We start from the raw sequence: 26783 nt of genomic DNA, 5'->3' as shown, positions 1-26783 counted from the left end.
GAAATGGATCCTTAATTCTATCGAGAATAAGAAGCCCGAGTAGCTATCAGGGAGCCTGGGATATATACACAGCGCTCTACCTAGCTTGCTGGATAACTGCGCCTAAGCATGTCAGGTAACATTCGTTTTCACTTCCCACATTATTCCTACAATATCCGAAGCATTCGATACAGCATGTAAGTTGCTCTTTTCTCCCGCACCCTGAATTATATATGTACAGATACATATATTCTTGGCGCGTATCCCAGTTATATTAGGTATTGCCGTACAGTTGCGACAAAATCGGCAGACTAAATGTCGATTAGCGGACAGAAAAAACATTTATACGGGGAAATGGTGAGAGAAATCCGAACAGCTCTGATTGCTACTGCGCTATGCTGATTCCACCAGGAAGTTTTTGGAGGGTCTCGGTCTACTTGTGTTTGCGAAGGGGTTGCAAGTAGTGTACTATACATAATACCGGGCACGGTGCATAGTTAAAGGGTTTAGATATCCGAGATCTTAGCTGAGATGGGCAATCCAAACTTTTTCCACTTAACTACTCGGCAGTGTGCCGTTGTAGAACGAATGCTTAAACAGATTGAGAACGCACAGTAAATAAGACTGTTAGGCTTAGCCATGAGGCTGGACAGATGAAAATAATCGTAGGAGGCTCTGAACGAAGCTACACCTTTCATCGGCTGATATTCAGGTGTAGGGAACACCAGGCTGGTAGAAGACATTGCCTCCACACGGAGCTTTCCAGGTTATTCCAGACGTTTTATTCTGGCCGGGTTGATCTTTAATCTAAACTTGAAAATCGATTCTGTGACCGTTTTCTTGCTCTCCCCCCGTCGTGCGGCCGACATCGACGCCTAGCCAAACATGGCGACACCACTGCATGTTATCAGCCAATTGTTGTAATGGGTTCGGGTGATTGGACATCCCTGTGCTTTTCGGGCTTGTTATGATACTGTTTTCAGAAACCTACATGGCAGAGCTGTGTTTCATGGCACCAGACTCTGACACCAATCACATATCCGCCTCTGCGATCGTGGTCAGACAGCTGCAGCCGGTAGGGCTTATCGTGCAAGCGTTTTGGTGCTATTATGTTGGCCCCTTATATTGAACGCCGTCGGGAAGCGTCTGGTGCAGAATATAGCGGCCGTAACGGGAACGGAGCCGTGAGGGTCTTGAGGCCATGCAAAAGCAGAGGCAGAGCGTTGAGCTAGATTAAGTAATTTTATAGTGAGCTGCCGGAGAATACAAGCCTCTTTCTTGACCAAAGACAAACACTCAACTCGCTATACCCCCTGGTTGGGTGTGAATGGAAAATACAACGGAACGGTAAGCAGTCCCCTGGAATGCCTCTAATATGCCACTTACCTTGGCTCCCGGGCTTATGGGAAGTAAGAAGGAAAAGAGGAGAGTGACCCAAGTAGTTACAAGGAACAGAGTTTACGATGCTTTCGTACGAATTAACACCTGCGTGCATCCCGGTCTGCTAAGCCCACGGGCCGGGAGATAAGTTATTACACCGAATGAGCCAAATTTTGTCATGGGCCTATTAATTTCTATAGGAATACCTACCAAAACGCCCTCGGTATCCCGTCTTCCACCTCAGCGCACCCTTTGTCGTAGTCCTTTGGGGAAATAACCACCCTCGAGAGCGTTCAGCTCACACACCAACGCTGATGCTGCAACAACCCGGAAGCTTTCAACATTTTGCCCCAAGCTGGACCGACCTGGATGGGTTGGTTTGACTTCGCTTTCCGCATCTGCATAGAGACAGGCGAGGCAGAGCTCCAGCCCATCAAGCCTGGTCTCTTGTCCGCCGAGGGGAGCGGGTTTCCGCAATTCTCGAGTAATCCATGCTGCGAGGAGCTCAAACTCATCCTTGAGCTTGACAGATCGATCCCGCTGGCGGTGGGTCTGCACGCCGGTTCTGTTCACGATGAAACCAACAAACACCTCGAGTTCCCTGAGCGGTTGATTTGGGTGCTCGGCAAAATTTGTCATCAAACTCCTCATGGCATCTTGGTATCTATGGATGGTCACGGAGGCGGTCAGTCAAGGGCATCACGACGCGGAGAGATATAACTTACGTGTAACGGATCTGCCGAGCTTCGTCCGCACGGCGGCGCCAATCCACCGGACCAAAAGTACTTGCCCAGGTTTCGGCAGTCCTGGTGAAGTGTTCCCAGAAGCCAGAGCCCGTTTCTGGGACCGCTGTCTTGATGTCATCGGCCCAAATCCGGTCCTCGTCCACGGCGCGATAGAGCAGCCCGAGAATCCTGTCCGAGGCGTAATACTTATGACGAGGTCCATCTCCCTCGTCCTCATCGTCCTCGATGCCAAGGGATTTTAACTTCTCCTCCATGTCGACCACGGATTTGTCGTGTATCGTTATCGGCCGACCACCCGCTAGAAAGTCAGGTCTCCATTTCAGGCCTCGGGGCAGCTGAGACAGCTCAACAGCCCTCCCAGTCTTTGAGAAGTCAACAGCGGCCGAATGGAACTCGGCGAGCTTGATGCAATCCGGGTCAAGTGTGCCATTGTCCTTCTGGTCGGCCAAGATCATGTGCCTGGTGGCTATGACCCCAAGGTGGTCAGTCTTCATAAAGTCGACAAAGAAGGCGGCGATGTCTCCCAACTCTACAGGCCTGCTGAGCTCGAGGGGTGCGATGCGGGCGTACTCGGCAGGCTGAAAGGTCCTCACAGTGCGCACCAGCTCTGGCTCCCATATCACATGGAAGACGTCCCCGTCGAGGTCGCCTCCAGAGAGCTGGCTCGGAAGGTCCCGATAACCCCTCTGGCTGAAGACGATGCAGTTCCGGAGGCGCGATAGGGGATGGTCTTCGGGAGGTATCAAGTTGTGCGCGATCTGCACATCTCCGGGGTGGAGGGCTGGCGAGCGTGATATGATGCAAGGGCCTGCATTGGGAGGCTCGCAGTGGCAGCCGTCTGCATCGTATGTCACGTAAACTTCGCCCTCGTCGAGGTAGCCTGTCTCATCCATGACGCCAAAGAGAGTCATGCCCCGGTGGACGGGAATCCTGGCCTTGTGTTTCAAGAGACGGAGCTCCTTGAGCAACACGACTTCAACGACGCCACGGAGAAAGCGATCTCTCCTGTAGTCCAAGTCCATAGCCTCGATGTTGCGAAGAAGCTTGTATAGCTGAATGCTTTCACCAATCTTTTGCGACCTCAAGAAGCACGCCGTGTTGTACACCGTGGCCGTGATTCCGCGAAGGCGCTCGAGTTCTTCGCGCTGTCGGTTGAGAAACCATGTTCCAGGAGCCCCCATGTCCTCAAAAATCTTGATCAGCTGTCGGTTCAACACCATGGGCGCTGGCTCCGAAGCCATATCGCAAATCTCGAGATATCGGAGATCGTTGCTTTGGAACTTGGTCATGGAGGGCCGGATGCATATCTTGTTCCCCTCGAGACGTTGGTCGAGACTCAGCATGCCCTTTGCTCCCCCCCATCGTATCTGGAAGCATGTCGGCAGGCCCTTGCGACGAGGGATGACCTTGTGTATGGCACTGGCTGCGGTAGGCGAGATCGTCCCGACGCCATCGCTGAAAACACGGCCGTTTCGCTCGACGTCACAAATCTTCACAACGTTGATCCTGGCCTGATCGAGGTCAACCGCGTAGGGAGTCTCAGAGAATGCTTGTCCGATGCGGGCGGCGCGTCGGGCAGGGGACTGTATGCCGTTGAAGTCGCCAAGGTTGCTGATGATTCGGTCACGCCAAAGGAGCTCGCCTTGATAGACAAACGGAGCGGTCAGCCAGGCTGCATGGGCCCGGAGCGAGGAGTGAGAAAAACCCAGCAATTGGTAGACCCTGCCAGCGACTTGTATGCCATTCGACAAGATGGACTTGAACCGGTCATAGATTACGTCGAGAGATACCTTGGAGCTGAAGTGGAGATCCTGACCGTTCTCGTCGCAGAACTGTGCCTTGATGAAGTACGAGTGGTCGGAATATTTGCGGAGCACGCGGTTCATGGGTTCAATGTCTGGACCATGCAGCGTGATCGCCGTGGGCGTCACCACCGCCTTAAAGATCTGGGTTCGACCCTGCGTGCTGTCTGAGAGGCCAGAGTCCCAGTTGATCCCCTCCCTGATCTGCCGTTCAAACTCCTCCAGCCGTTCGACAATCCCCTCGACCTCGAACATGCTTGGGTCACCATCAGGTGCTGGCCAGACGATCCAGTCGAATAGTTTCTTGAAGGCCTCGACGGACACGGGGAGCTCGGCCTGTCCAGCTTTCTTCGCCAGCTCAAAACGTCGGACCAATTCCGCGGCCAGGCCACTGACGGTCGTGGGGTGAAGATATCCGTTGGTGACCAAAGCCTGGAGCAGAAAGAGGTGGCCGAATGGGAGGGCAGCTCTGGTGTTATAAACGCTGAGAGTGTCCCACAGCGACTTCCGGGCGAGGTCAAAGCTTACGCCGTCTGCGTAACGGAAGCCCAGGTTGTAGCGCGTGACGGTGAAGAACTGATTCCGACCGGCCCGGTGCATCTCGCTCTCGAAGTCACTGGCGGCATGCCTTACAACAGGGTTGGGGACCCTGAAATGATAGACAAAACAGTAGGGAGAGATACGGCCGTGTTGTGAATCGATGGCCTGGAGTCGCTTGCTCTGGCCATTCGAGAATGGACTTGGGGAGCCACCAAGCCCAAGCCTCTGAAACGTCGAGACGAGAAGGTCTTGACCGCCTGGTGGAGAGGTTAGGATTGTTGGGCCCCAGAACAGAGTCACCGCAGCAGTGCCGTCCTCCCACCCTCCAACCACCTGCAGTGTTAGTGAAGGGCGTTCAAGTCCAAAACAAAAAGGTAACGTTGACTTACACACAAGCTCAACAATGCCCTGGAAGGGAATGCGCAACTCCACCCCCTTGTTTGTCATTGTGATGCGCAAACTTCGCTTTGTAAACCGAACCCGGCACTCTTCTGCTGTCGTCCACTCGGCAGTGAAAATAAGGCGACCGTTTTCGAAGGTATAATGGCCACAGCTTAGCTCAACTGCGTTGAGAACCTTCGTTGCCTCGGCTGGTGTCTCGTGATTCGCCTGGTGCCGCTGCTCGGCAGTTTGCTTGATAACCTTCAAGGCGTATTGATTCGGTTTTCGGTCACTTTTTCTGCAGTAAATGGGCCTCCCCATCAGAGTGAGACGGGCCTGTGTGGACTGAGAGGATCTTTTGCGGTTGGACTGCCCAGGGAGCGTCAATTGCCCCCGAGTCGCGGGCAAAGGGACCTCTCCGTGATGCCGAAGAAATGCCTTGCCATCCTTTTCATGAAGAAAGGTAACAACGCCGAAGTCCTTGTTGCGCTGCTTTTCGGCTTGGTAGTCCACAATGGAAAGCTTGTTCATATATGGCTGGAGCTGCTTCTGCAGAGCCTCGTCCATAATGTGGCGAGGGAGGTTTCTCAAGAACACCTCCATCTCAGCGATGACCAAAGGCGGACCTTGGTTGTGTACAACCAAGCCTATAGTAGGTATTAATGATTGCTGTGAATTCCAGACCGATTCGCGATTCGTCTCGACTTGCTCGAGGGAGGGTTTTGGATCATGAGACCCCCTCCTGGATAGGTAGTCCGGAGACCGACAAATGATCGCGAAACTCTGCCGTTGGCGAACAGTTTTAAAACTGCGCCGCCATATACATACATTCTTAGTTTTCATCATCCATCTCCAGCCTTCTGTCGTTGTTGGAATACACGGGCGATCCATGCATGCTGCCGAGGAGCCCGGAGGATCCGCGTTGGGATTGGACAGGCTGCGCCCATGCTGCAGACAATGTCCACCTACCCCGCCTTGCAGGAAGATAATCGCAACCCCTCTTGCTCTCTCGTTCCTATCAACCCCCACGATCTGGCATTGGGAGGATGCAATGAGGCCCGCCACAGATGCTAGCGTCCTGGACGTACCCCTCCACACTCGCCTTGCTCACGCAGAGGTTGAATGCAGCAAATCGGAAAGTCGGAGATGAGATAACCCGAACAGTCTTTCCCAACACGAGGGCTTCTCGAGTTCCTCGCAATGACCAACACACGAGCATTTCCAGTGGATCACCATGGGCGACATGTGTCAATGGTATATACGGTAGGTGATTGGCAGACCGAAACGACACATCGGAAAGCGGCATTTCGTTTGTCCGTTGGGCCACTGCTTCGGGCCATAATTTACGATCTTGGGCACCTGATAATACTGAAGTGATGGACTTGACATACCAGGGTGAAACTGCATTCGAACTTTGTTGCTGTGTCTATTCTATTCCCCATTTTGTCAAGAAGTTCACCAGTACTACAACAGTGGTTGTAAAACAAAAAAAATAATTGGGTGAGAAGTTGAGCTGCTACGCCTCCCTGTTTATCCAGGGCCGCCTGGTTTGGCATCATCATAAAAATGCAGCATGCCGATGAAGCCCGATGCACCAGTGCCACCGGGTGCAAACCATGTCAAGCAGGTGATGCTAGGTAGCGTCCCAGAGGCATGCTTGAAGATTCCAAGAACCTTGTGACTGTTTGGATGTTAAGCTATACCTCGAATCACGCACCGGCATCCAACATGGCCACCAAGTCTGCAGTCACATGTGCCATAGTATGCCATCTAGCTTCAGCCTTTAAAGACCGGCGCATTGGCTGCCTGGCTGGTCCAAGTCCAGACTGCTTCATGGCTGGTCAATTCCAGATCACAGCCCGGCTGCTACCTCGGAAGCAAGACGCCGGTGGCTTTTAGCCTAGAGAACATCCCATCTAGAGCGGCAACATGCAAGGGGGTATGGCCAACCTGTTGCCAGACTGGACGGAAATGGGGAAATGTGAGCTTGTAATCAACAGGAAGTATGCTCGCGTAGTAATCCCGTCCACCCGCTTCCCAAACGGGCTCTTGGCTTGGATCTCTTCCAATGACATCGGCTCCCTAGCAGGGTTTCGACGACCTTCTCAACACTGCCGGCGTTATAAAGAATGGGCCCTACAATCGACATTCAGGGGAGGCAACATGGACGTCTTTCATTACCAGAGCCCTGTTATCCTGTATTCTGGATGATGTTGAGGAGAAGCGATTCGGCAGCGAGCACCCATCCCCGCAATCAAGCAATCAATCCGATGTATTGTGAGATGTAGCCATGCAGGTATCGGCCTTCAAATCTACCACTCGGTGAGCCACCGAATAATTATTGCACGCGCAAGCGGTCTCGATCTTGCATCCGGGTAAACACCGTGATGAGATGAGCCCCAAGACTTGATATATCTCATGGTTTCTCCACGAGCATGTCTCGAGCGCAGCTCCTCTTCATGCCTGTCTCGTCCCGTTGACCGCATCGCATCTCATCATCGCCGCGCCTTCTCAGTCCTCCGATACAATGGGTCTTCTCCATCTCTTTGCTAGCGCCCTGGCTCTTGGGGGCGTTGGTCTTACCAACCCCGTTCCCCAGGGAGGTTCTGTGTCTCCTGCCAAGTTTTGTGATGCCGCCACCACGATATGCTATGCCGAATGGACCAGCCCGGAGAGGATTGCATTTCGGTTTGCCATTCCGGACACGGCCACGCCGGGCAACTTTTCTGTTCTCCTCCAGATCAGCGCCCCCAGGTCGGTGGGCTGGGCCGGCCTTGCCTGGGGTGGTGTCATGGTGAACAACCCCCTGACGCTGGGCTGGGCGAACGGGAACACCGCGGTGGTATCGAGCCGGAGCGCAAGGTCGGTGATGCTTGCCCTGGGAGGGATGCTAATAGTGGTTGCAATCGGTCTTGTAGACCCCGTGCTAATCGTTCGTTTGCTGGATCTAGTTCCCGCTCATACCCTGGTCCCTATGCTGGCGCAACTTACACCGTGCTCCCTGGCACGACCGCAAACAACACCCACTGGACACTCAGCGTCCTTGCCAAGGGTGTTAGCTCATGGGGCAGCACCAGGCTTGACCCATCGAGCACGGTGAGGCTTGCCTACGCCCAGGCTCCCCAGCCTCCCTTCCAACCTGCCAACAACGCCAGCCGCTTCAACATCCACACGTCTAGAAACACCTTCATGCTCGATCTCAAGAGTGCTCAGGTTGCCGATTTCGCCGAGCTCGTTGCGAAGGCCCTTACCCCTGCCTAGGCAGCTGTTTGAACGACAGGTTGGAAGAGGCAATGGGATGGAGGGCCAGCGGTTGTCGGAGCAAGAGCGTCGCAGCTTCTATATCATGTCTGTTCGCTGTCCGCCGGATACTGTTAGCTGAGCGCTACTTCAACCAGTGGCATTCGATGTGACATCTCACTGGCGTCTCTGGGGGTTGTCAAGAACCTAGCGTCGTGTGTCTTTTGTTGTCGACCGCTTGTGCACGCTCTGGGCATCACAACTGGAAACAGCTTCCCTCCACAGTCTCAGACCATATAATCCCAGTCAGAACTTGATGTTACATATCATTCAGATAATAGGCCGTCACCTTGAGCTCTGCAAGAGACGCTTGGATCACTCGGGTCTTCCAAGTTCCGAACTCCAATCTAGCGGCATAATTAGGGGTCCCAGGACTTCTGCTCGGATGGGACGGCTTTTGTTCAAGGTGCCGTGAGCTTCTAGGCAGGCGTGGACGTCCCGTAGGCCTATGAGACCCAATCATAGCCAGAATTATTCAAATAAGGCAGCCCAGAGGCATCCCCACGATTACTCCAAGACGCAGGTCTCAGTGCTCCGAGTCATACTTCCGGTCAACCCGGGAGTCTTGGATACTAAGATCTTGGCCCGGGGAGCTTTCGATCGTCGTAGACACCCCCCTAAAGAAACGCCTATAAAGAGCCCCCCTTTTCGCAACTGTTGCTAACTACCATCAACCAAAGCATTTATTAGCGAATCCTATAGCACGGCATACTGCCGAGGCCGGCACTTTACAGAAATTACCTCTAGCAGCCCATCTATATTCCTCGTGCGATCATTGGCCACCAGGACCTGGAGTATTAGGCAAAAGAGACGCGGTGTCCTGCAGCTATTGCGCCGTTCCTCCATCAGCATCAAAACAGAGGCTTTACTTAAAGAGCAACAACGCTCCTGTGGGGCGGATTGCATCCACACAGGAAGACTTGGGCCCATACTTCCACGCGTCGCCTGGTATTTTCCTGTCCAGCTCAAAGTCATCATCATGCGCGTCAACCTAGTCTTGCTGTCTGGTCTTGCCAGCCTTGCCAGCCTTGCATCAGGACACGGCAGAGTCACGGCTCCAGCAACTCGGTCGCCTGGGGATGCCACCGCAGCCGTGTGCGGCCAAACCTTGGTGGACTTTTACCAAAAAGACCCAACTTCGTACCCCGAAGCATTGCTCAGGAGCAACCCCGGAGGCTTGAAGGCTCCCTACGACCCAGAGAAGTGCAACCTCTGGCTCTGCAAGGGCTACCAGTTTGAGGAAAGCGCCAACAATGTGCAGACTTACACACCCGGCCAGGTGGTCAACTTTGAGGTCTCTATTCGGATCGCACATAGAGGCTACGCCAATGTGTCGGTCGTTGACACCAGGACCAACACCATCATCGCCGGGCCCCTGATTTCCTGGCCCAGCGACTATGCCGCAAGCTTACCCCCGCCGGCTGATCAGACGAACTTTAGCGTCGCGATTCCTGAGCTGGGCAACCAATGCATTCAGGCTGGTGATTGTGTAAGTGCTTTGTTAGATGACAATGACCTCAAGCCGCTCTTTGTCTTGTATTCCCCTCCTTCCAAAGAATCACATCTTTTCCCGTTCCTCTGTCTCGCCCTTTCTTTCAATAACACACACCCAAGGCACTTCAGCAAACGTGCTAACGGCCTCGAAAAAAACAGGTCATCCAGTGGTATTGGTTCGGTAGCGGACAGACCTACGAGTCGTGTGTCGATTTCGTTACTCCTGCCCCGGGTCCTCCTGGCCGTGACTGCGATCACGGTCAGACACACCACTCCCTGCCTTGAGGGATGGCCAAAATGCTGGGGAGTACAGAGTGATCAATCGCCCTTTCGGCTGTGACGCCGTGGAGTTTAAGTAATTACACCACGCTGGATGCATCGTTGGTGTTTGACTTGAAATTTCCGAGGTTGGCAAACATGGACTCTTCTCTTCTCAATGACGCTTTGGACCTCGAATCTTCAGTGACATGGGAGCAAGTGCTGGAGGTATCTGATTCTTGGCACATTGGTGTCTCTTAATGTTTGGAGATGGCAACTTTGTCAATGGCATTCTTTGATTCGTTTGTCTTTGCCGCTTGGCCAGCGGTTGTGGGCAAAGCGTGGTCCAATCTCAGCCACTCGCCCCAAAGAACGCCCCCTGGACGGACAATGGCCCTTGTTTCAGGACGCGACGTCCCAACATGCCAGACCAGCGCATAAAAGATAGATGCCGGGGCATACGGAGTACATCTCTCCGACGTCTTGAATCCTGATATTCTCTGGATAATAATACCTATTTGGGTACAGGTGTTTGGCGACATCTGTGCGTTTTGCTAGAGAACAAGGCGCTTTGATACTTGCAGCCCCTTCTCAATTCACCACCGTCTTCCTTGGGTACCCAGCCGTTCCGCCAACACAGTCACCCAAACCTCGATCCACGGTCACGGCAAGACGGAATGCTAGCCCAGCCAAGTTGCACCGTTGCCCCCGATTCGGTACCAAGCGATGCTGGTATTGCCGGCGCCGGGGTAAGTATCGCAGGACTTGCAGCCCCCCAAACCCCATTCTCCAATACGCGGTTTCGTTCCTGACCTGAAAACGCCGGCAATCAGGTCCTTCTTGCTTCTACCATCACCGCCGGGCTTGCGTTGGGCATATCGGCCAGCCTAGTGCTGCAAGATTTGTGGCGGTCTTCTCGTCCTACCTCCGGGAATCCATCCGTGATTCGACGGAAGCTTCTCAACGGGTACTCCGATCAGCAGATCATGGTTGGCATTGGGCTGCAGAGCGTTGGCCTTGTCAAATCCAGCTCGCTAGTCCCCTATCACTTCTTCCTCATCTGGATGCTGGCGCTCCTCTCCACCGCCACACACAACGCAGCACTCTTGGCTCTGGTGCAAGACTTCAAGCGGGACTGGGTCTTGAGGTGGATGCGGCAGTTCCTGATGTTTGTGAACCTGGTGCTGTCATGCGTATACGGCATCTACGTCCTGCAGAGCAAGATCCGGGGCCTTCCCAACACCCTGCCCATCGGCTGCGTCTGGGAGCTGAGCTCGAGCGAGTCGAACGTCGGCGGCCTTGACTACGTCGGAACCATTGTCACCATTGCTGGAAACTGCGTGGTCTTTGGGTTGGCGACGTGGTACCTTCAGAGCCGCCGTCAGCGATGGTACAAGGCCGTCCAGGTTGTCGGTCTGATCCTGATGCTGGGGATTGCCATCGGTAAGTGGACCGCCTGCTATGATTAGCCGTCTCTTTTTGCATGGTTTTCTCTCTCTCGGAGCTTGCTGACGAGCCTCCTATACTGGCTTCTAGGCGCCACGGCCCGAGCTTATCTGCTTTCCCAGGCATTCGGCGCGCCTGATGTGAAGCTCGGCGACGAAGGCGAAAAGCAGTGGAGTTTCGGGCAGCTCTTGTCGCTCCTGATGCTGGTGCTTCCAGTCATTTCCGTGATTGAGATTATGCGAGGAGAGATCGCTGTCGCGCTCCCGGTCCAGGACGAGGATAAGCAAGCCTTGTTTGACGGGGAGCTGTCGGACCAGAGCGCGGGGGGATATCGAACAAAATGAAGGATTATTATTGATGCTTTTTTTTTGTTACAGAGCAAGTATTTACACCGATATTTTTTTTTTTTTTCATAAAGTAGCCCCGTCCTTTCGTGCTTGATTGGGGGGGGGGGAGTGTTAGAGAAAATCTGCGATGGCCTTCCAGAAGTCCTCTGGTGACTCAGCCATGGGGAGATGCCCGGCCTGGGGCACGATCTTGAGCTCGGCGCCGCCTGGCCCAAGCAACCCCTTAAAGCCCTCCATTGCCTTGACAAGCGCGCCCTTTCCGTCGCCGTCACCCACGACAAACAGGCCCGGAAGCTTGTTGCCCTTCATGGCCTCGCGCATGTCGTAGTTCCACAGGGCCTGGCAGGAATACCGGAACCCCTGAACGCTGTTGGCGGCCACCATGTCCGTCATCCAGCTTGCAACGTCCTTCTTCTCGGTCATGGTGTACGGGTGGAACCACCTCTCGACCGTGGCGACGGCAAGCTTTCGGATGCCGCCGTCGGGGCCCTCGGCCACGGTGATGCGGTCCTTCCACGCGGCGGTGTTGGCGTCGCTGGATGCCACGTTGAAGTCGCAGGCGATGAACTTTTCCAGCAGGTCGGGATACTTGAGAGCAAACTTGAGGGTCGTGGCTCCTCCCATCGAGACGCCCACGAGGGCGTAAAGCTTGGGGATCCGCAGCGCCGACAGGAGCGTCGCCAGGTCGTCGCTCAACATGTCGAGATTGGCCGGGACGGGGGGGGATGGCACATCGTGGCGACCCCGCGTGTCGTACCGGAGAATGCGAAGATCAGGACGCTTCGTCTTGATGATGGCGATGAGGGGATCCCACATGTGCATCGACGTGAGGAGCGAGTTGGAAAAGGCCACGGTCGGGGCGGTGGGCGAAGGGTTGCCCTCTAGGCGGTAGGGAATGTTGAGACCGTCGCTCGTGGTAGCGAAGGCGTTGATGGCCGCGTCCTTCTCGCCGGGCGTGGTCGAGATCTTCCCGTCGGTCGTCGAGAACGCCGCCGCCGGCGGCAACCTTGACAGCGCACCCAGCTCCCGCGGGCCCGGCCCGAAGATGTAGAACAGCTCGTACGTCCGGCGCCCCTTGTTGGCAATGTACTTGGCAAACACCTCGTCCCGCCACGGCGTGGACATGGCTGCCTTGTGCTCAGGACCCCCCAGGCCGTTCTCCTTGGCGTACTCGTGCAGGGTGACCACCCGGATTTCGCCCCCGCCCTCGACAGCCGACGGCGTGCGGAAGATGCGGCTGCGGAGCCACCCGGGAATCTTGGACAGCATCGGGAGATGTTCCTCACGGTACCAGTCCGTCACGGCCTTTTCGGCGCCCTCAACGCCGGCCTTGAGAGACACCTCGACAGACACCAGGACGATGCCCTCCGCTTCGGCATCGGTCAGCTGCTCGATGGGGGCGAAGAGCGGGCTCTGCTGCGTGGCCACCAGATCCAGGAATTTGCGATCAACGTCGACCTGGCCGATGGTGGCCGCCTCGCGCGGCGACCGGTTAGCGCGCAGCTCGGTGTAGGTGGGCGTAAGGAGGTGCGACATGGACGTCACGTCGTAGATGGCCAGGAAGTGCGGTTTCTGGCCGTCGGTCGCGCGGTATCTGAGGCCATTGGTAAAGATGTGCGGCAGCCGGAGCCGTGTCGGGCCATGCTCGTTGTTGTACCATTCGTGGAACTGGTCCAGCGAGAGCCCCTCGCGGGGCTCCATGGTGACGTACAGCATGCCGGGTCCGTCTCCCGCCATGGCTGAGAGCTGGGAAGAAGAGGTAGGGGGATTGAGGCTGGGCTACCTTTGGGTCTTGGACGCTTGCTTTGGTCCTGTCTAGGCGTTGGAGAGGGCTGCGCTAATTAAATCCTCCTTGGGGGGCAGACAAGGAGTGGAGGAGAAGCAGTGTTTCACAGGTCCAATCCGCAGGGCTGCCGGCAGTCGGGGAACATCTGGGGTTGGTGACGTCGGAGGGGAGATCCGGTGGATCCCGGCTCTTCTGCCGGCTGTTACATTCGGACGGGCAAAGCATTTTTCCGCGTTCCAACGTGGTTGACATCGTCAAGCGGAGTCCAGATGACCCTTGTTGATCGTCAACAACATGAGTAATTTGCCAAGGGAACTCGGAAGGGCTCCTCAAGGCATGCTCAGCAGTTTTCCTGGTCATCACAAGGCGGCCGCGTCATGCCAGGCCCGATCATCTTCTTTCTGCCGTTGATTATCGATGTATCTCGCTTCCCCAGAGGCATATCAGGAAGTTGATATCCGACGCCTGGGATCCGAGAACAACCGGCTATCTCTGGAACATCCAACATAGATGTGGCTCAGCATGTGTTGAAGGTGCTGCTGCTGACTACACGCGCCACACATTCCAGAGAGCCTTTCCCCCCCCTTTTTTTTTCCTCGTGGCTGCCGACCCGACCCGTCAGACCCAACGAGGCTCGTGGCTCATTGGGCCGCAGCTTCAAGGCTCGCCCCAGATCTCATCGGCGATTTGGCGGATCAGCGCCAGCTTCTTCCTCTGATCCTCCTCGGTCAACGGGTAGCCGCTTTCGTGGGTGCTGAACCCGCACTGGGGGCTGATGGCAATGCGCTTCAGGGCCTCTTGGCGGGTTTGACCGCTCCCTTCGGCCACGAAGTCGGCAGCCTGGTAGATGCGCCGCTTCACCTCCTCCTTGTCCTCCAGCTGACGCAGCTTGGTGGATATCGCGCCGATGACCACGTACTTGTTGGTGGGCAGGAACTTCAGGGGCTCGAACCCGCCGGCGCGTTCGGTATCGTATTCGAGATAGAACGTGTTCACATTGAGCTTGGCGAAGAGCTTCTGCGCGATGACGTCGTAGCCGCCCTCGCTGAAGAATCTCCCGCCGATGAAGTTTCCACGGCAGAGGTGGACGCCGGTATGGAAGTCTGCGGGCAGCTTGCTGATGCAGTCGTTGTACAGATCGATGTAGGCGTCAAGGAGATCGTCGACGGTCCCGATATTCCCAGTGTCCTCAGCCCACCCCTGGCGGAACTTGTCCGAGCAGAAATCTAGAGAGACGGTAAGCTTGTGTTTCCGCCGGGCAGGCCATCGCACGGCCAAGACTCACAGGCCAGTCCAGGGTCATCAAACTGGACGTTCCTCAGGCCGGCCTTGTAGAGCTGGTCCAGCTCGGCTTGATAGACCTTGGCAACGTCCTTGAAGTAGTCGGCGTCGTTGGCGTACGCCTCCTTGGTATAGGCACGGCCTTGCCTGTACCGCATGTGGAACCAAGCCGGCGTGATCATGGTGAGCTTGATGTTGCCCCATTCTTCCCGGGGAACAAACTTCTGCACCAGGCGCAGCTCATGCAGGTTCGACTGCGACTTGGCTGGGTCGTGGCGCAGCTTCGATCCGGCGATGACGGAGTCTCCAGGCATCACCTGGCGTTTCTCCTCGATCAAGCTGACAACGTCAGGGTGGTAGAGCCGGAACAGCGAGGCCTCGGCGTCCTGGAGGCGGATGGTGCCCTCAAACTCGTCCCACATGAGGCCCCAGAAGCGGGTGCGATTGAACTCCCCGCTGGTCACCGCCTTGTAGCCGAGCTCCTGCTGCAGCTTGACCACGTTTCCGACGGCCTCCTCCTCGACGGCGGGCAACCCGGCTTCTTCTGGGCTGATTCCTTTTTCGCGAATGGCCTCGCGGACATCCAGCAGCCGCTGAGGCCGCAGGAGCGAGCCCATGTGCTCGGCGCGGAAGGGCGGCATGTTGAGGATGAGGAGGAATCGGGGGTGGTGGTGAAACAGGGGTGCTGCGCTGGGTATGGGTTTGAACAGAGTCAGGTCAACCGAGAAGGACAGAGCTGGCCTCCTGCAGAGACCGTGACAGGAGCTTGAAGCAAGGGAGGCAGTCGGATCATGTAAAGTACCAGTATTATGGGCTCCAGGGGACCGCTAGGTGCGATGATAGATGCGGGGTATTATTCCACCAATGCCACACTAATCCAATAATGCACGCCCAGAGGGGCAAGCCTGCTCCTGTCCGCGTCCCTTGTTGGGACGGTCTATGTAGGTAATTAAGGTGTTTCCCCAGGACCGGTATTTCCATTCAGCCAGAGCGTGCCGCGGTGGGATCGCTGCGGGGGCTGTGGGGGATGCAGGATGCACGAGAACCGTCCCTCGGGCCGTGACTCGACATTGACATGGGCCTGGAGCCGACAACTGGTGGATTCCTTGACATGCGTTCCCCCAGCTTCCAGCCAGGGATCCTGGCAAGCAACCTCTGACGATGAAGGGGACCCATATTACCGCCTGGTCAACCTTTAAACCTGCCGGAGAACCCGGGGCGATGGACTTGGGTGTTTATCGTCCAAAGAAGGCTGTTGAGGAGAGGAGCGGGCACCAAGTACAGCCGATGGGAGGTCCTGAATACAGAACGCCAAAGGAAGATGAAGCCCATGTTCGGCATCCAAGTTAGTTATCAGGACCAGTGGAACTAGGCAATGAGCTGGGCTGGCTTGTGTTGATCTTCGGGTGGGTATTTCAACCAGCAGGCGAGAAGCCATGCTAATTATCACCGAGTTGTGGGTAACGAATGGACGGATGGCTTCTGGGTATGGCTGCTCGGAAAGCCATCCATGTTGTTATTGCTAGGATCTGTGGCCAACAAGGTGAAAAAGCGCCATAGCAAGCAAGCACCAGCTTCACCTTGTAGATCAACCAGGAGCAGCAAAAAAAAAAAAAAAAAAAGAAAAAGAAAAAACAGCCACCTCGAAACAAGACTAGTTACCAAAGACCAAGACAGCTTTGTGCCGAGCGGAAACGAGGAACAAACCCTACCACAGCCTGAACGGCACCCTTGCCCTTCCCGCGGCATTGACCTCGACAACGGACCTGGTGGACGTTGTTGCGCTGGGCTGCGAGGTCGCCGTTGACTCGGTCGGCGGAGAAGTAGTTCCGGAGCCCGTGCCATCCTCGGCGCAGCCGGTAACCGTCACGATCGAGTAGCTCGTCGAGCAATGCACGCCTGCGCAACCCGAGGCGCAGGGGAAGTCGAGATAGACGGTGGGGATTGGGGTTGGGCAGCCGCATGACTGCGTGACGGTGGCCAGGCCGAGGCACATCGGAACAGGGCAGGTCGTGCAGAGCTCGCGGGTTGCCGTCACGGTCGGGCAGCCGGTTTGAGCGCTTGTTTCGGTCGGTAGGTTGGTGACGGTGATGGTCGTGGCGGTGTGTCCATGGTGATCGTTGAATGACTGAGCCACGACGTACGGCGTCCTGCCGCGAAAGGGTTGGTCAGGCCTGGCCGAAGCACGAAGATCAGGGCGCTTGGGGGCGGCCGCTCACAGGATGGCCACAGCCGTGGCGATGTTGAGCCGAACGAGAGCTTTCATTGCCTCGATTTGCTTCTCCGCCTGTTCTTGTATCTCTAGGCTGGTCTCTTGATCAATGGAAGAAAATCGGGATGAAGACGGTGAGACGCTCCCGCTTTCATGAGAACAACTCTAATAACTATCGAGGCCTGTTATATGAAAACCCCGACGCCAACAGAGTTGCTGAGCTGACGCGGCCCAAAGTTCTGCCGTCTCCGACCTGTCGCCTCTTTGGCCACGGCATATAGTAAAAGGGCGTGGTTGGCCAAGCCCCCAGACCTCGTATTCAGCGCCCTCGCAGACCTCCAAGGCCACCATCGCCTGGCTGACCAACCAGCGATGGCGGGCGGGGGGAACTGGCCAGGCTCGAGGTTTGCTCAGGGGAGCTCGAGCAACACAGACCCTGGCGTTTACAACCCTCCCACGGGCCATCCTTTCATCTCGTATTGATGCTCAGGCGAGGTGGTAGAAGTTGCAGAACGAGGCCGCCGTGTGACAAGTGGCATTATTGCCGCGGAGGTGTCAAGCATCGAGGCAGGGAACGCCATCCGCTGGCACCACCAGACCGAACGACACGCCCGCGGTACTACGATACAACCGAGCCACGAAGCTCGGACTCCGACCTGGGCCGGCACCAGCAGGCCTGAGGTGGCAATGCAAGAGACCCATGGCAGTTAGGATCAAGGCCGTGAAAGGTATATTATTATTCATAGTCTGCAAGCGACTTTTGCTCCAAGGACTGGGGGTATGTCCACATCACCAAGCCGGCTGCTAAGGCGTGGAAAGGACGCAACCATCGGGGAATGGTCGACCGCTTCCACTTCGTGGTGACAAAGCCAGAGACGAGGAGCACGTTACCCAGAAGGTTGAGCAATCGGAAGAGCCTGGGACGCGCGGTTAGCCAAGAGCCAGGCCCTCGAAAGAGAGGATCGGACACTCGGTAGGTAAATTAACGTACATGTTTAAGACGAACATGGCCAACGTCGCCTTTGCGCTTGCGGGGATGGAACCTGGACCCGTATTACCTGCAATTTCACGGGCGATGTGATACACGGGAGGGATCCAGAGCCCCAAGATGAGGGACTCGAGGATCAGGGTGTAGTGATACGTCCTGTGCCAATGGCCGCGAAAGACGAGAAACGATAGACATATCCACAAGAGAAGAAAGTTGGTCTGCAAGAGGAAAACAGGGGATCAGCCTCGGACGAGCATCTTCCCCCTCCGGCCCACCTCATTCCCTCGGCGGAGAGGAGCCAGGGTTCGGAACAACTCACCACCGTGGGCGCAAATACCAAGACGTCGTGGCGGTAATATCTCCAGGCGAGGGCGGAAGCCACGATTCCCAGGGATAGCTGGATCCAGCCGAGGACGAAGAAGGCAAAGAGGACGTCGTTGTAATGCTTGTAACACTCGCGATGCATTTGCTCACAGCCATACGCGGCGCCCTCGGTGATGGGGAACCCGCACCAGCGGCAGACCCAAACCGAGTCGGCGTTGGCCAGGACGATCTTCTTGCCGACGCGGATGCGAGGATCGCGGGCCTCGATGGCGCAATCCACGCAGCGGCTGGACAGCGGGTACCCCAGGTCCATCAGGTTCGTCGACAGCAGCGATGACCGGCAGGGGTCGTAGCGGAGGCAGACCCTGCAGTGGGACAAGAGCTGCATGCGCAGGCGGTCGGCCCCGAAGAGGGATTGGACCTGCTTGGGGCTGGCCAGGGCGCGGAGCTGCTTGCACGTCCAGCGCAGGCGAACAATGTCGGCAAAGTCGAGATGCCGGAGAATCATCAGGAAGATCTCGGGCGGGAGGGAGAGGAGATGTCGCGGCCGCGGGCCCGGCGGCGGCGGCGGCGGGTCCGGGGGCTTGTCGACCCCGGCGAGCCCGGACTGGGCGTCCGCCCCGGGCGGCTGCGGTGAGATCGCCGTGCCCGCCGAGGGTGCATCATGGTCTTTCTTGGCGCGAGAGGAGATGGAGTGGCGGACCGTCTCAGAGAAGCCCCCGGGAGACAGGCCGATGAGACCGTGAATAAAGTTGGCTCCCTGGGCCGTGAGCTCCGGTGTCGTCGGGCCCGAGCCGGGGACGGGGACGGGGACGGGGACGGCTCCCGGGCTGGCGAGATGGGGGATCGTCGGCGTTGCGGAGCGCTCCACCAACGCAGGCGCCATGGCTAGAATTGGAGCTCCGACCGTAGCCAAGACGGACGGGACGTGGTCGGGGAAGCTCCGGGTGGGGAAAAGAGGTCGAGACGATGCAAGCCTCCCAAGGGGGGGCTCGGATAAAGGGGGGGGACCGTCTTTCGTCCCGAGGACGGAGAGGTATGCAGGCGATGCGTTTCTGCTCACATCCGACTCCCTCAATTTGAACCCCGGGGTACGTTTTATCGGTGGAAGGAAATGTTCAGGCACACAGGGGCCCGACGGAACGCGGGGAGCCTGGCGTCGGTTGTTGCGGCTGACAGGGCCTTGTCGCCACCGCACTGGCTTTCTGGCTGGGTCCTGCGGGGCCCACGGACTGGGCTGGCCGGGACAAGGACCTAGCAAAGGCCTGGCCTGACTGTGTGTTTTTCGATGATGGGGTGTCCAAGCGGTCAAGAGCTTTGACGAACCTTCAGGTTATGTCCCTCAAGGATGAAACGTTACAGGGGCGCCTGGGCTTACAGCGGCGGCGGCGGCGGCGGCGATGCGGGGTGCTCTCTTATTCATATTTTCCGTCGGAGACCAGCAGCAGCCTGCAGGGATGGGAGTTAACGAATGCCTATCACGTCATGCTTGACAAGCACCCGCTGTACTGCGTACATCTGGCACCGTTTCCATGCAGTTGGTCAACGTGGGCCGGGCTGATTCATATCGCCTTCCGCTGAGGGACGTACCTAGGTACAGGTATTCACCTGTAGATCGGGGCGGCAACATGGATACCACATCTTACGTGATGGGCCGGAGCGTGCTTGTAATTCACCATGGAGGGATTTTGAAACCGTACAACCACATGAGCACCAAACGCAAAACAAGCGGATCGTCGGGCATCTTTTGTTTGAATGATTAATACTGCCATCTCTTCACCCCTCGCCCTGCCACAGGGCAAACACCGCCCGCCGGCTTCCAGCTTCACACGCCGGGCGTTCGGCCGACGAACTCGTAATCTCCATTGTCCAAGGGCAAGGAGTCGCGCTGAAAGAAGCCAGCGGACGCCGCGTTCTGGCCGGCCGGCGAATGAACAGGCCCATCTACCATGCTCGGCTCGCCCAGCATCCAAGGACAGGATGGCTGCAAAAAGAGGCCCGGAATCTGCGGCCCAGCGCCCAGCGCCTGGCTGCTGCTCGGCGTGTCGAAAGGCCCCATCACGGGAGGGACGGCGGCTGGTGCCTGCGAAGCTCCAAGGTCCGTGTTCAGCATCACGGGTGCCCCTCCCATCTCCTGCTGGCCTGGCGGCTGCCCAGGGAATGGGATGGCATAGCTTTCTCCCAGAAGGCCGAGCGCGGTGGCGTACGCGTTGGCCGCCGCCTGGGCCGAGGCGGCTGCGTTCCCCTGGCTGGCGTCCCGGCGGATGTTGGCGAAGGGCGCCAGGCACCCCCGGGGACTGCTGCCATGATCCATGCCAAAGACGCCAACGGCCGACGGCGAATGCATGGTTGGCGTGGACCAGCCTGTCTCGGAGGGCCGCTCGCGATTGGCGTCAAGGGTCGGGGTCCAGCCGGGGGGCAGGATGGGCGAAGAAATGCTGCTCTCTGATCGCAGCGAGCCCTGCTTCCCTGGGACCGGATGCTTGAGGCGGGGAAGACCGGAGCTCCTGACACTCGCATAGCCGGGGGCGGCGATGGGAGACGTGCTGCTTTCCAACGGCAGGGAGCTCGGCTCCATGGAGGACGGATGCTTGGGGTGGACAAGCAACGATCCTGTTTGAAGCCGAAGCTGGCGCCGCCTAGAACCCGCCTTTCTCGTCGCCTCTCGAGAGGCCTCAAATACCGCCTCGATATGGCTTTCCACCACGGAGAGAATGTTGTCTGCATCGCTTGTCGACAACAAGGCCTCCCAGACATGCCGTCGGAGCTGGTCCGTGTGGTTTTTGGCGTGGAATTGAGCATACACCTCTTCCAGCTCTGTAGGAGGTATAAAATCTGAAAGAAGAACAGGCCATCAGCTTCGAATCCCCAGCGCCTCGGACAGAAGCGTCGAGCCACCCACCAGGCTCAGGGATGTCATGGTCATCGTCGCGGGGGAAGAGCAGCTTCCACATGGCCTCCCACGAACCGATCTTCTTGTTTGATTTGCGTTCGTTGAGCTCCCTCTCGATCCTGGCCGTGATGCCATCCTCGGGGTCCGGAGGGGCGGGAACCTTTCGGACAGCACACATCTGATCGGGATCCACGGAGAGATGCTCGTCGAGGGCCTCCGGGGACCCCATTGACCGCCGACAGCGCGGGCAGGTAAAGGGCAGGGTGCTCTGCCTGTGGAAGGTCTTGACGTGACGTCTGCTACGGGTCAGAAGACGGGGACAAGCAGGGCGTGAGACGAGGGGGGGGGGGGGGGGGGGTGAGGAACACCTACTTCACCAGAGAGAGGTCTGAGAAATCCTGGACGGCGCAGATTTGGAAGTCCCGGACGTTGAACCTCAGGGGGTTTCTCTTGCGAAACGGGCAGCTGTAGCGGATACCGGGCGGCTGGGCCTGGGCCGACGAGGCTTTCCGCCGTTTGGATCCGCCATTGCCGTCTCCAGAGCCACCGGCAGAATCGGCGTTCTCGTCGCCGCCGTCACCGCCGCCGTCACCGCCGCCGACTCGCTTTAGGCTGTTGTCTCCCGCATCCTCGTGGGAGCCGGGCCCATTCCCGTCTCTTCCGGCGGGAGCCAGCCACCCTGAAAAGGTATGGGATGCCTCTCGGCTCCAGCTTGACACGTCGCCCAGGCCGACGGCACGAAGGATGTGGGCAAGCTCGTCCAAGCAATAGCTGACGCTCTCATGGACCGCCGAGGCAGCTCCCGCGAGAGCCACCTCGTCGAGCCGGACGCCAAATGCCTCCTTGAGGACGTACTTGCACGTGTCGTGGACGATGCCGTCGTCGCCGATTCGTGCGAGGTCGTCCTCTCGCAGGCTTCGTGCCGCAACCGCCGGCTTTTCCAGCTCTCGTCCAGGAGATGGCGAGCGAGGGCTGCTGGGTCGGGGGAGATCATCTGTTCTCCGGCCTTGCACCGCGGTAGCCTCTTGCCCTTGCGGAGATGGCTCAAAGGATGGGCTGGGAGACCGGGTCTCGCCGGTTGCGGCATCGTGCTTGTGGCGGTGGCCCTCTCCCGCCTCCTCATGGTCCTCGGAAGATGAAACACCCCGTGGTTCTCCAGAGCCCACAGCTTTCGACGGGCCTGGCTCCGTACGGGCGTCGTGACCCGGCTCCGGTGCCGAGGCGTTCCCGGGGTCCAAGGATCTGCTGAGGCCTGAGGGTCGCGGGGAAGTTGGTTCCAGGAGCCGACGCCAATGGGAAGCTGGCGTATCGGGCGTAGGGCTGGAAGGGGAGTTTCGGGGCTTCTCTGCGTCGTCCCAGGACACAAGCGGCCCGCGAACCGAGAGACGTTTCTTTTGAAGCGGCAGGGCGAGCGCCAACAAGCCGCCGCGGCGAGGAGATGACGCCAAGGCTGCGGCCTCGACGTCGGGTTCGGCCTCGCCAGGGAACCCGGAAACGTCCGGGCTGTTGAGTTCGGTGAAATCGGTCACCGTGGACTCGGCAGCGGACAGAACGGAAAAGGTGGTGTTGGTTCGGTAATATGTATAGCTGGAGATGCCGCTCTCGTCGGTGTCTCGTCTTCCAAGGTGGAGACCACCCATGCCCGTTTCTTTATGGATCATCAGCTCGCCTTCCCCGGTCGTCACCGGCGGGAGGCCGGCCGGGCGAGGCGTCTCGACCACGCCGCTATCGCCGTCATCTTTCTGGGCGGGCCGGGCCGGGCCCGGCATTCCTGCCGACGGGTGCTCCATGCGCGCGGCCGAGAAAGCCGATGGTGTGTGTTGGCTCGACTGCTGAATGAGCGGCTGCGCAGCAAGGCTTCACCGGCATGCGTGTGTACGTCGTAGAGATCTATCTTGGCAGGGCGGGGAGAGGTCAGGCTGGAGTTACACAGAACGCAACTTGGCCGTGAATCTGCTTCGTGCGTCCGGGCAATGCGCGCTTGCACAAAGGACGCACGAAGATTGGCCCCGATAGTTATCTAGGACCTGCTGTGAAGCGCCGTGGAGCCCCTCACCTTGCCTATGGCCTGTTGTTCCTCGAGGCTCCCAGCTCGTCCAGGCCGGGTCTCGGGCTGCTTTGCCGCCGGCCATGCTCGGGGGGTTGGTGGCCCGCGATTGGTTGGACGGCAGCTCTGCGATATGCGGCTCGGCTGCGATGTAAGCCCTGCAAAGGCGATGGCTATGTCGAACCAACCGTGCGAGGACGAGGCCATGATTGGCTCGATCCAACGCGCTGTTGACCATGGCGAAATCCTGCCGGCGCTCGCCACGGCTGACTTGTGTTGATTGTGCGCAGCGAGCCGGTTGAAACCAACAACAACACCCGCACCTCCTCCGTGGCTAGGTACCTATAGTAAGGTAGGGTAGGGTTGTCCCTTTGATGGATGCGTCCAGCGTTTCTCCCATCCGCCAGAGGAGGAAGAGCCAGGACGCCGGTCCTTATCAGCCCGGGTCTGTCTTGGACGACCTGGTGTAGTGCACCAGCGAAACCAATTTCAAGCAACCCGCAGACACACCAAGTTCACCGACAGAACCGACCGTCTGAGGATCCGGGGCTCAAAAAAGTGGGAGATTGTTCTCATGCTGCATGGGCGTCTTTGCTCCTTGCTGTCGCCCAACCCATATTCCCACTTTCGAGAGGGAGGAAGCCAGCCACATGAACTTACACAGTAGTTACTATACGCAGTACATGAACTTGGCCAGCCTTGGGAGAAATTGTGGCTGATGCATGGCTTGATCGGGTGGCTGGCGGGACGGCAGGACAGGATGGTCCGTGCACGTGCAACATGGATGATCCAAAAATCCACGGCTCAGATCCCCATGGCTGACCGTACTTGATGCCGCCGCCACGGGGAAACACGACTGACGACAATGCCTCGTCACGCTACCCATGCCATGTCCCTGTTGACGGGCTTCCCCCCATAGCTCCCGGTCGCCTCCTCCGCCGACCGCAGCGAGGGCCTGCAGCTACCCGTTTGTCATCCCTTCGATCCCGCCGCCGCCGCAGAACGGCTCGGCCGCCTGAACCTACCAAACAGGACCCCCGCCACCTGGAGCCATCCATGCCAGCTCATTCCGCCTCTGCAGCGGCCAGGCGATCCGTCTGAGACCTCGCCGGTGCTTCCATTCCCGCCGATGGCGAGCGAGGCCGAGGCTGTCGCGTCCACCTTGGTCGCTCACCACTCCCAAAGGCCGCCCGCAGCCAGCACCTCTGGAGGGACGGGGACCGTGAAGGCCCAGCACCGAGGAGGCTGCCCGCCCTGAGAGGTGGGGCGCCAAGCCGACGGGCAGGGTGCCTGGAGGTCCGGAGGGAGGGCCAGAGGAGGAGGAGGCCATGGAACCTGGAAGCTTTCTTGTTTGGCTTGGGGACCTACCGAGTTATTGGGGGACTGGAACCAGCAACATCAGCGCAACCACCCGTTCGGCCTCCCGAATTTATTTTTCGCCTCGTCAACATTGCCAGCCGCCGCGACTGCAACCCAAACACCAAACCCGCCCAACAACCCCACAACGCTGTCGCGTCCTGTTCGCATCAAGATCACGCGCCGCCTGCCGTCATTTCTTGCTTGCCGCTTTCTTTTCCCCTCAACGCCTCCAAACCGCACGCCCCGCGCATTTGATTCCGTCTGCATATCCACCAATCCACCATGGCCGGCGGAAAGGGCAAGTCGTCGGGCGGGAAGAGCTCCGGCGGCAAGACTTCGGGTGTCGAGGGTCCCAAGAAGCAGCAGAGCCACTCGGCCCGCGCCGGTCTGCAGGTACGTCGCCCATGTTTTATCTCTTGTCCTTGCGCCCTGCCGCCGTGTCGGATCGCATCGTTGTCCTCCGGGACCGAGTCGTCGCATCCATGGCCACCCCCCCCGCCGCGACGCGCCTCCTCAACACATCCCTCGCTCTCGCTCACCTCACCTCCTACCTACCTACTTCACTCATGTCGGCGTCGCCAAACTGCGCGCCGCCGCCTCGTGGATGTTTGCGCACAACCCCCGATCCTATAACCCTTTACAAACCTGCTCGCCCGTCATGGCCATGATTTTTTCTTTTTTTTTTTGGAGAGGGAGGGAGGGGGGGGGGGGGGAGAAGGCAACCCCGCGCTTGCCGACGTCCCATCTCCGCACACGCGTTTCCGTCCTGCTTTTTTTTTTTGTTTCCCGTCGCTCGGCTTTCGCTAATCACTTCTCTTTCAGTTCCCTTGCGGCCGTGTCAAGCGCTTCCTCAAGCAAAATACCCAGAACAAGATGCGCGTTGGTGCCAAGGCGGCCGTCTACGTGACGGCAGTCCTTGAGTACCTCACCGCCGAAGTGCTCGAACTGGCTGGGGTAGGTCACCTTGCATCTGGATCCCGCCGTTTCCGAACCTTTTCGTGGACGCTTGCTGACGCTTTTCGCCATTCAGAATGCGGCCAAGGACCTCAAGGTCAAGCGTATCACCCCTCGCCACCTTCAGCTTGCCATTCGCGGCGACGAAGAACTGGACACTTTGATTCGCGCCACCATCGCCTTCGGCGGTGTCCTTCCGCACATCAACCGCGCCCTTCTGCTCAAGGTGGAACAGAAGAAGAAGGCCAAGTCTGCTGAGGCGTAAGCTGTCAAAGCCGGTGCTGTTGGGCATTTGGAAGATTGAAGGAGGATTTTTCTCATGGGTGCGATGCTGGCGGGACTGTCTTGGTTCACGCTTGCTTGTTGCGACAGCTCACAGGCCCCGCTCCCGCTTGGCGCTTAATTTTTTTTTCTTTCTCTCGTGACCGTCGGGGGACTGAGCTCAGATTCAGATAGGCACCCGGAACTGGCCGTGTGCGATGAAGGGGCGCTCGCGGCGCCTACGGGCAGACGCGAGAGTAGCCGAGACCATATGGATCACGCGGGGAGTCAGATGATGACGATGATGATGATGGGGGTGCGACAAGGGGAGAAGGGTGGGTGACAGTTGATGGGCCCGGGTTCTCGCGCCTTCTTATGCCAAGGGGGGGTTCTCGGTTCATTCATCTACTGTACATTTCTGTCACTAGTTGTGTGTTTTTTTCCCCCTACCCTTGGGGTTCTTATGGATGGAACCCCCGGGCAGGACGACGGCGGGATCTTTGAGACGTTGGATGTACACTGGCGGCTATCCTGGTTGGCAGAATCAGAGCAATATCCCAATATTTGAGTGTTGGTTAGAGAGCGGTCGGCGGCGTCAGGAAGCGGCCAAGGAACTTGGATGTTGTCAAACCCCTTGTGAGGATGCTGGTGCTGTCAAAAAATAATAAGAAAAAAAAAAGGGAGGGAGGGGGGGTGAGGCCGATTGCCCAAGGGAGACGTCACGATGACATCAACAGCCATCATCACAGCCGTCTGACCCTGGTTCGGTACCTGATTTTGGCATCTACATAGTACGTTCATGTTCAGGGAAGGACGGAAAGCATGAAGAGGGGGAGCCTAGGTATGGCATCTCAGCTGCTGGGGCTTCGAAAAGAACACAGGACAAATAGAGTAGCTATGGGCCAAGGACCTCAAGCTGCTCAACGGCCACGACGCTTTTCGGAATTCCCATCAGGTTCCCAAGCTGCTCTATTGGGGTGGGGGTTGATTGTCCGGCCTTGCTGT

The 26783-nt window shown here is 57.8% G+C and overlaps 10 protein-coding genes across 10 annotated transcripts; 4 read left to right on the top strand and 6 right to left on the bottom strand.

Annotated features, from left to right (window-relative positions):
• Positions 1–1599: 1599 nt before the first annotated feature.
• On the bottom strand, positions 1600–5431 carry VTJ83DRAFT_6215 (uncharacterized protein; the record flags this gene model as incomplete). The annotated part of the gene is made up of 3 exons (XM_071012902.1): positions 1600–2023; positions 2085–4770; positions 4837–5431. The coding sequence occupies 3 exons, from the start codon at positions 5429–5431 to the stop codon at positions 1600–1602; spliced, it is 3705 nt and encodes a 1234-aa protein (XP_070863842.1).
• Positions 5432–7355: 1924 nt separating this feature from the next.
• On the top strand, positions 7356–8089 carry VTJ83DRAFT_6214 (uncharacterized protein; the record flags this gene model as incomplete). Its single annotated transcript, XM_071012901.1, has 2 exons — positions 7356–7690; positions 7780–8089. 2 exons carry the CDS (start codon positions 7356–7358, stop codon positions 8087–8089), a joined length of 645 nt encoding a protein of 214 aa, XP_070863841.1.
• Positions 8090–9107: 1018 nt separating this feature from the next.
• On the top strand, positions 9108–9962 carry VTJ83DRAFT_6213 (uncharacterized protein; the record flags this gene model as incomplete). The annotated part of the gene is made up of 1 exon (XM_071012900.1): positions 9108–9962. One exon carries the CDS (start codon positions 9108–9110, stop codon positions 9960–9962), a length of 855 nt encoding a protein of 284 aa, XP_070863840.1.
• A 595-nt stretch (positions 9963–10557) lies between these two features.
• Positions 10558–11670, top strand: VTJ83DRAFT_6212 (uncharacterized protein; the record flags this gene model as incomplete). The annotated part of the gene is made up of 3 exons (XM_071012899.1): positions 10558–10629; positions 10714–11323; positions 11417–11670. The coding sequence occupies 3 exons, from the start codon at positions 10558–10560 to the stop codon at positions 11668–11670; spliced, it is 936 nt and encodes a 311-aa protein (XP_070863839.1).
• A 114-nt stretch (positions 11671–11784) lies between these two features.
• On the bottom strand, positions 11785–13410 carry VTJ83DRAFT_6211 (uncharacterized protein; the record flags this gene model as incomplete). The annotated part of the gene is made up of 1 exon (XM_071012898.1): positions 11785–13410. One exon carries the CDS (start codon positions 13408–13410, stop codon positions 11785–11787), a length of 1626 nt encoding a protein of 541 aa, XP_070863838.1.
• A 706-nt stretch (positions 13411–14116) lies between these two features.
• On the bottom strand, positions 14117–15381 carry VTJ83DRAFT_6210 (uncharacterized protein; the record flags this gene model as incomplete). Its single annotated transcript, XM_071012897.1, has 2 exons — positions 14117–14685; positions 14745–15381. 2 exons carry the CDS (start codon positions 15379–15381, stop codon positions 14117–14119), a joined length of 1206 nt encoding a protein of 401 aa, XP_070863837.1.
• A 1067-nt stretch (positions 15382–16448) lies between these two features.
• On the bottom strand, positions 16449–17006 carry VTJ83DRAFT_6209 (uncharacterized protein; the record flags this gene model as incomplete). The annotated part of the gene is made up of 2 exons (XM_071012895.1): positions 16449–16890; positions 16960–17006. 2 exons carry the CDS (start codon positions 17004–17006, stop codon positions 16449–16451), a joined length of 489 nt encoding a protein of 162 aa, XP_070863836.1.
• Positions 17007–17688: 682 nt separating this feature from the next.
• Positions 17689–19150, bottom strand: VTJ83DRAFT_6208 (uncharacterized protein; the record flags this gene model as incomplete). The annotated part of the gene is made up of 3 exons (XM_071012894.1): positions 17689–17869; positions 17944–18158; positions 18260–19150. The coding sequence occupies 3 exons, from the start codon at positions 19148–19150 to the stop codon at positions 17689–17691; spliced, it is 1287 nt and encodes a 428-aa protein (XP_070863835.1).
• A 939-nt stretch (positions 19151–20089) lies between these two features.
• VTJ83DRAFT_6207 (uncharacterized protein) lies at positions 20090–22947 on the bottom strand (the record flags this gene model as incomplete). Its single annotated transcript, XM_071012893.1, has 3 exons — positions 20090–21099; positions 21167–21453; positions 21530–22947. The coding sequence occupies 3 exons, from the start codon at positions 22945–22947 to the stop codon at positions 20090–20092; spliced, it is 2715 nt and encodes a 904-aa protein (XP_070863834.1).
• Positions 22948–24845: 1898 nt separating this feature from the next.
• On the top strand, positions 24846–25782 carry VTJ83DRAFT_6206 (uncharacterized protein; the record flags this gene model as incomplete). The annotated part of the gene is made up of 3 exons (XM_071012892.1): positions 24846–24956; positions 25386–25517; positions 25594–25782. 3 exons carry the CDS (start codon positions 24846–24848, stop codon positions 25780–25782), a joined length of 432 nt encoding a protein of 143 aa, XP_070863833.1.
• Positions 25783–26783: the final 1001 nt, after the last annotated feature.

This window comes from Remersonia thermophila, chromosome 6 (assembly GCF_042764415.1).
Source record: "Remersonia thermophila strain ATCC 22073 chromosome 6, whole genome shotgun sequence".
Lineage (NCBI taxonomy): Eukaryota > Fungi > Ascomycota > Sordariomycetes > Sordariales > Chaetomiaceae > Remersonia > Remersonia thermophila.
The sequence above is the reverse complement of the archived record's forward strand: the minus strand, read 5'-3'. Positions and strand labels throughout refer to the sequence as shown.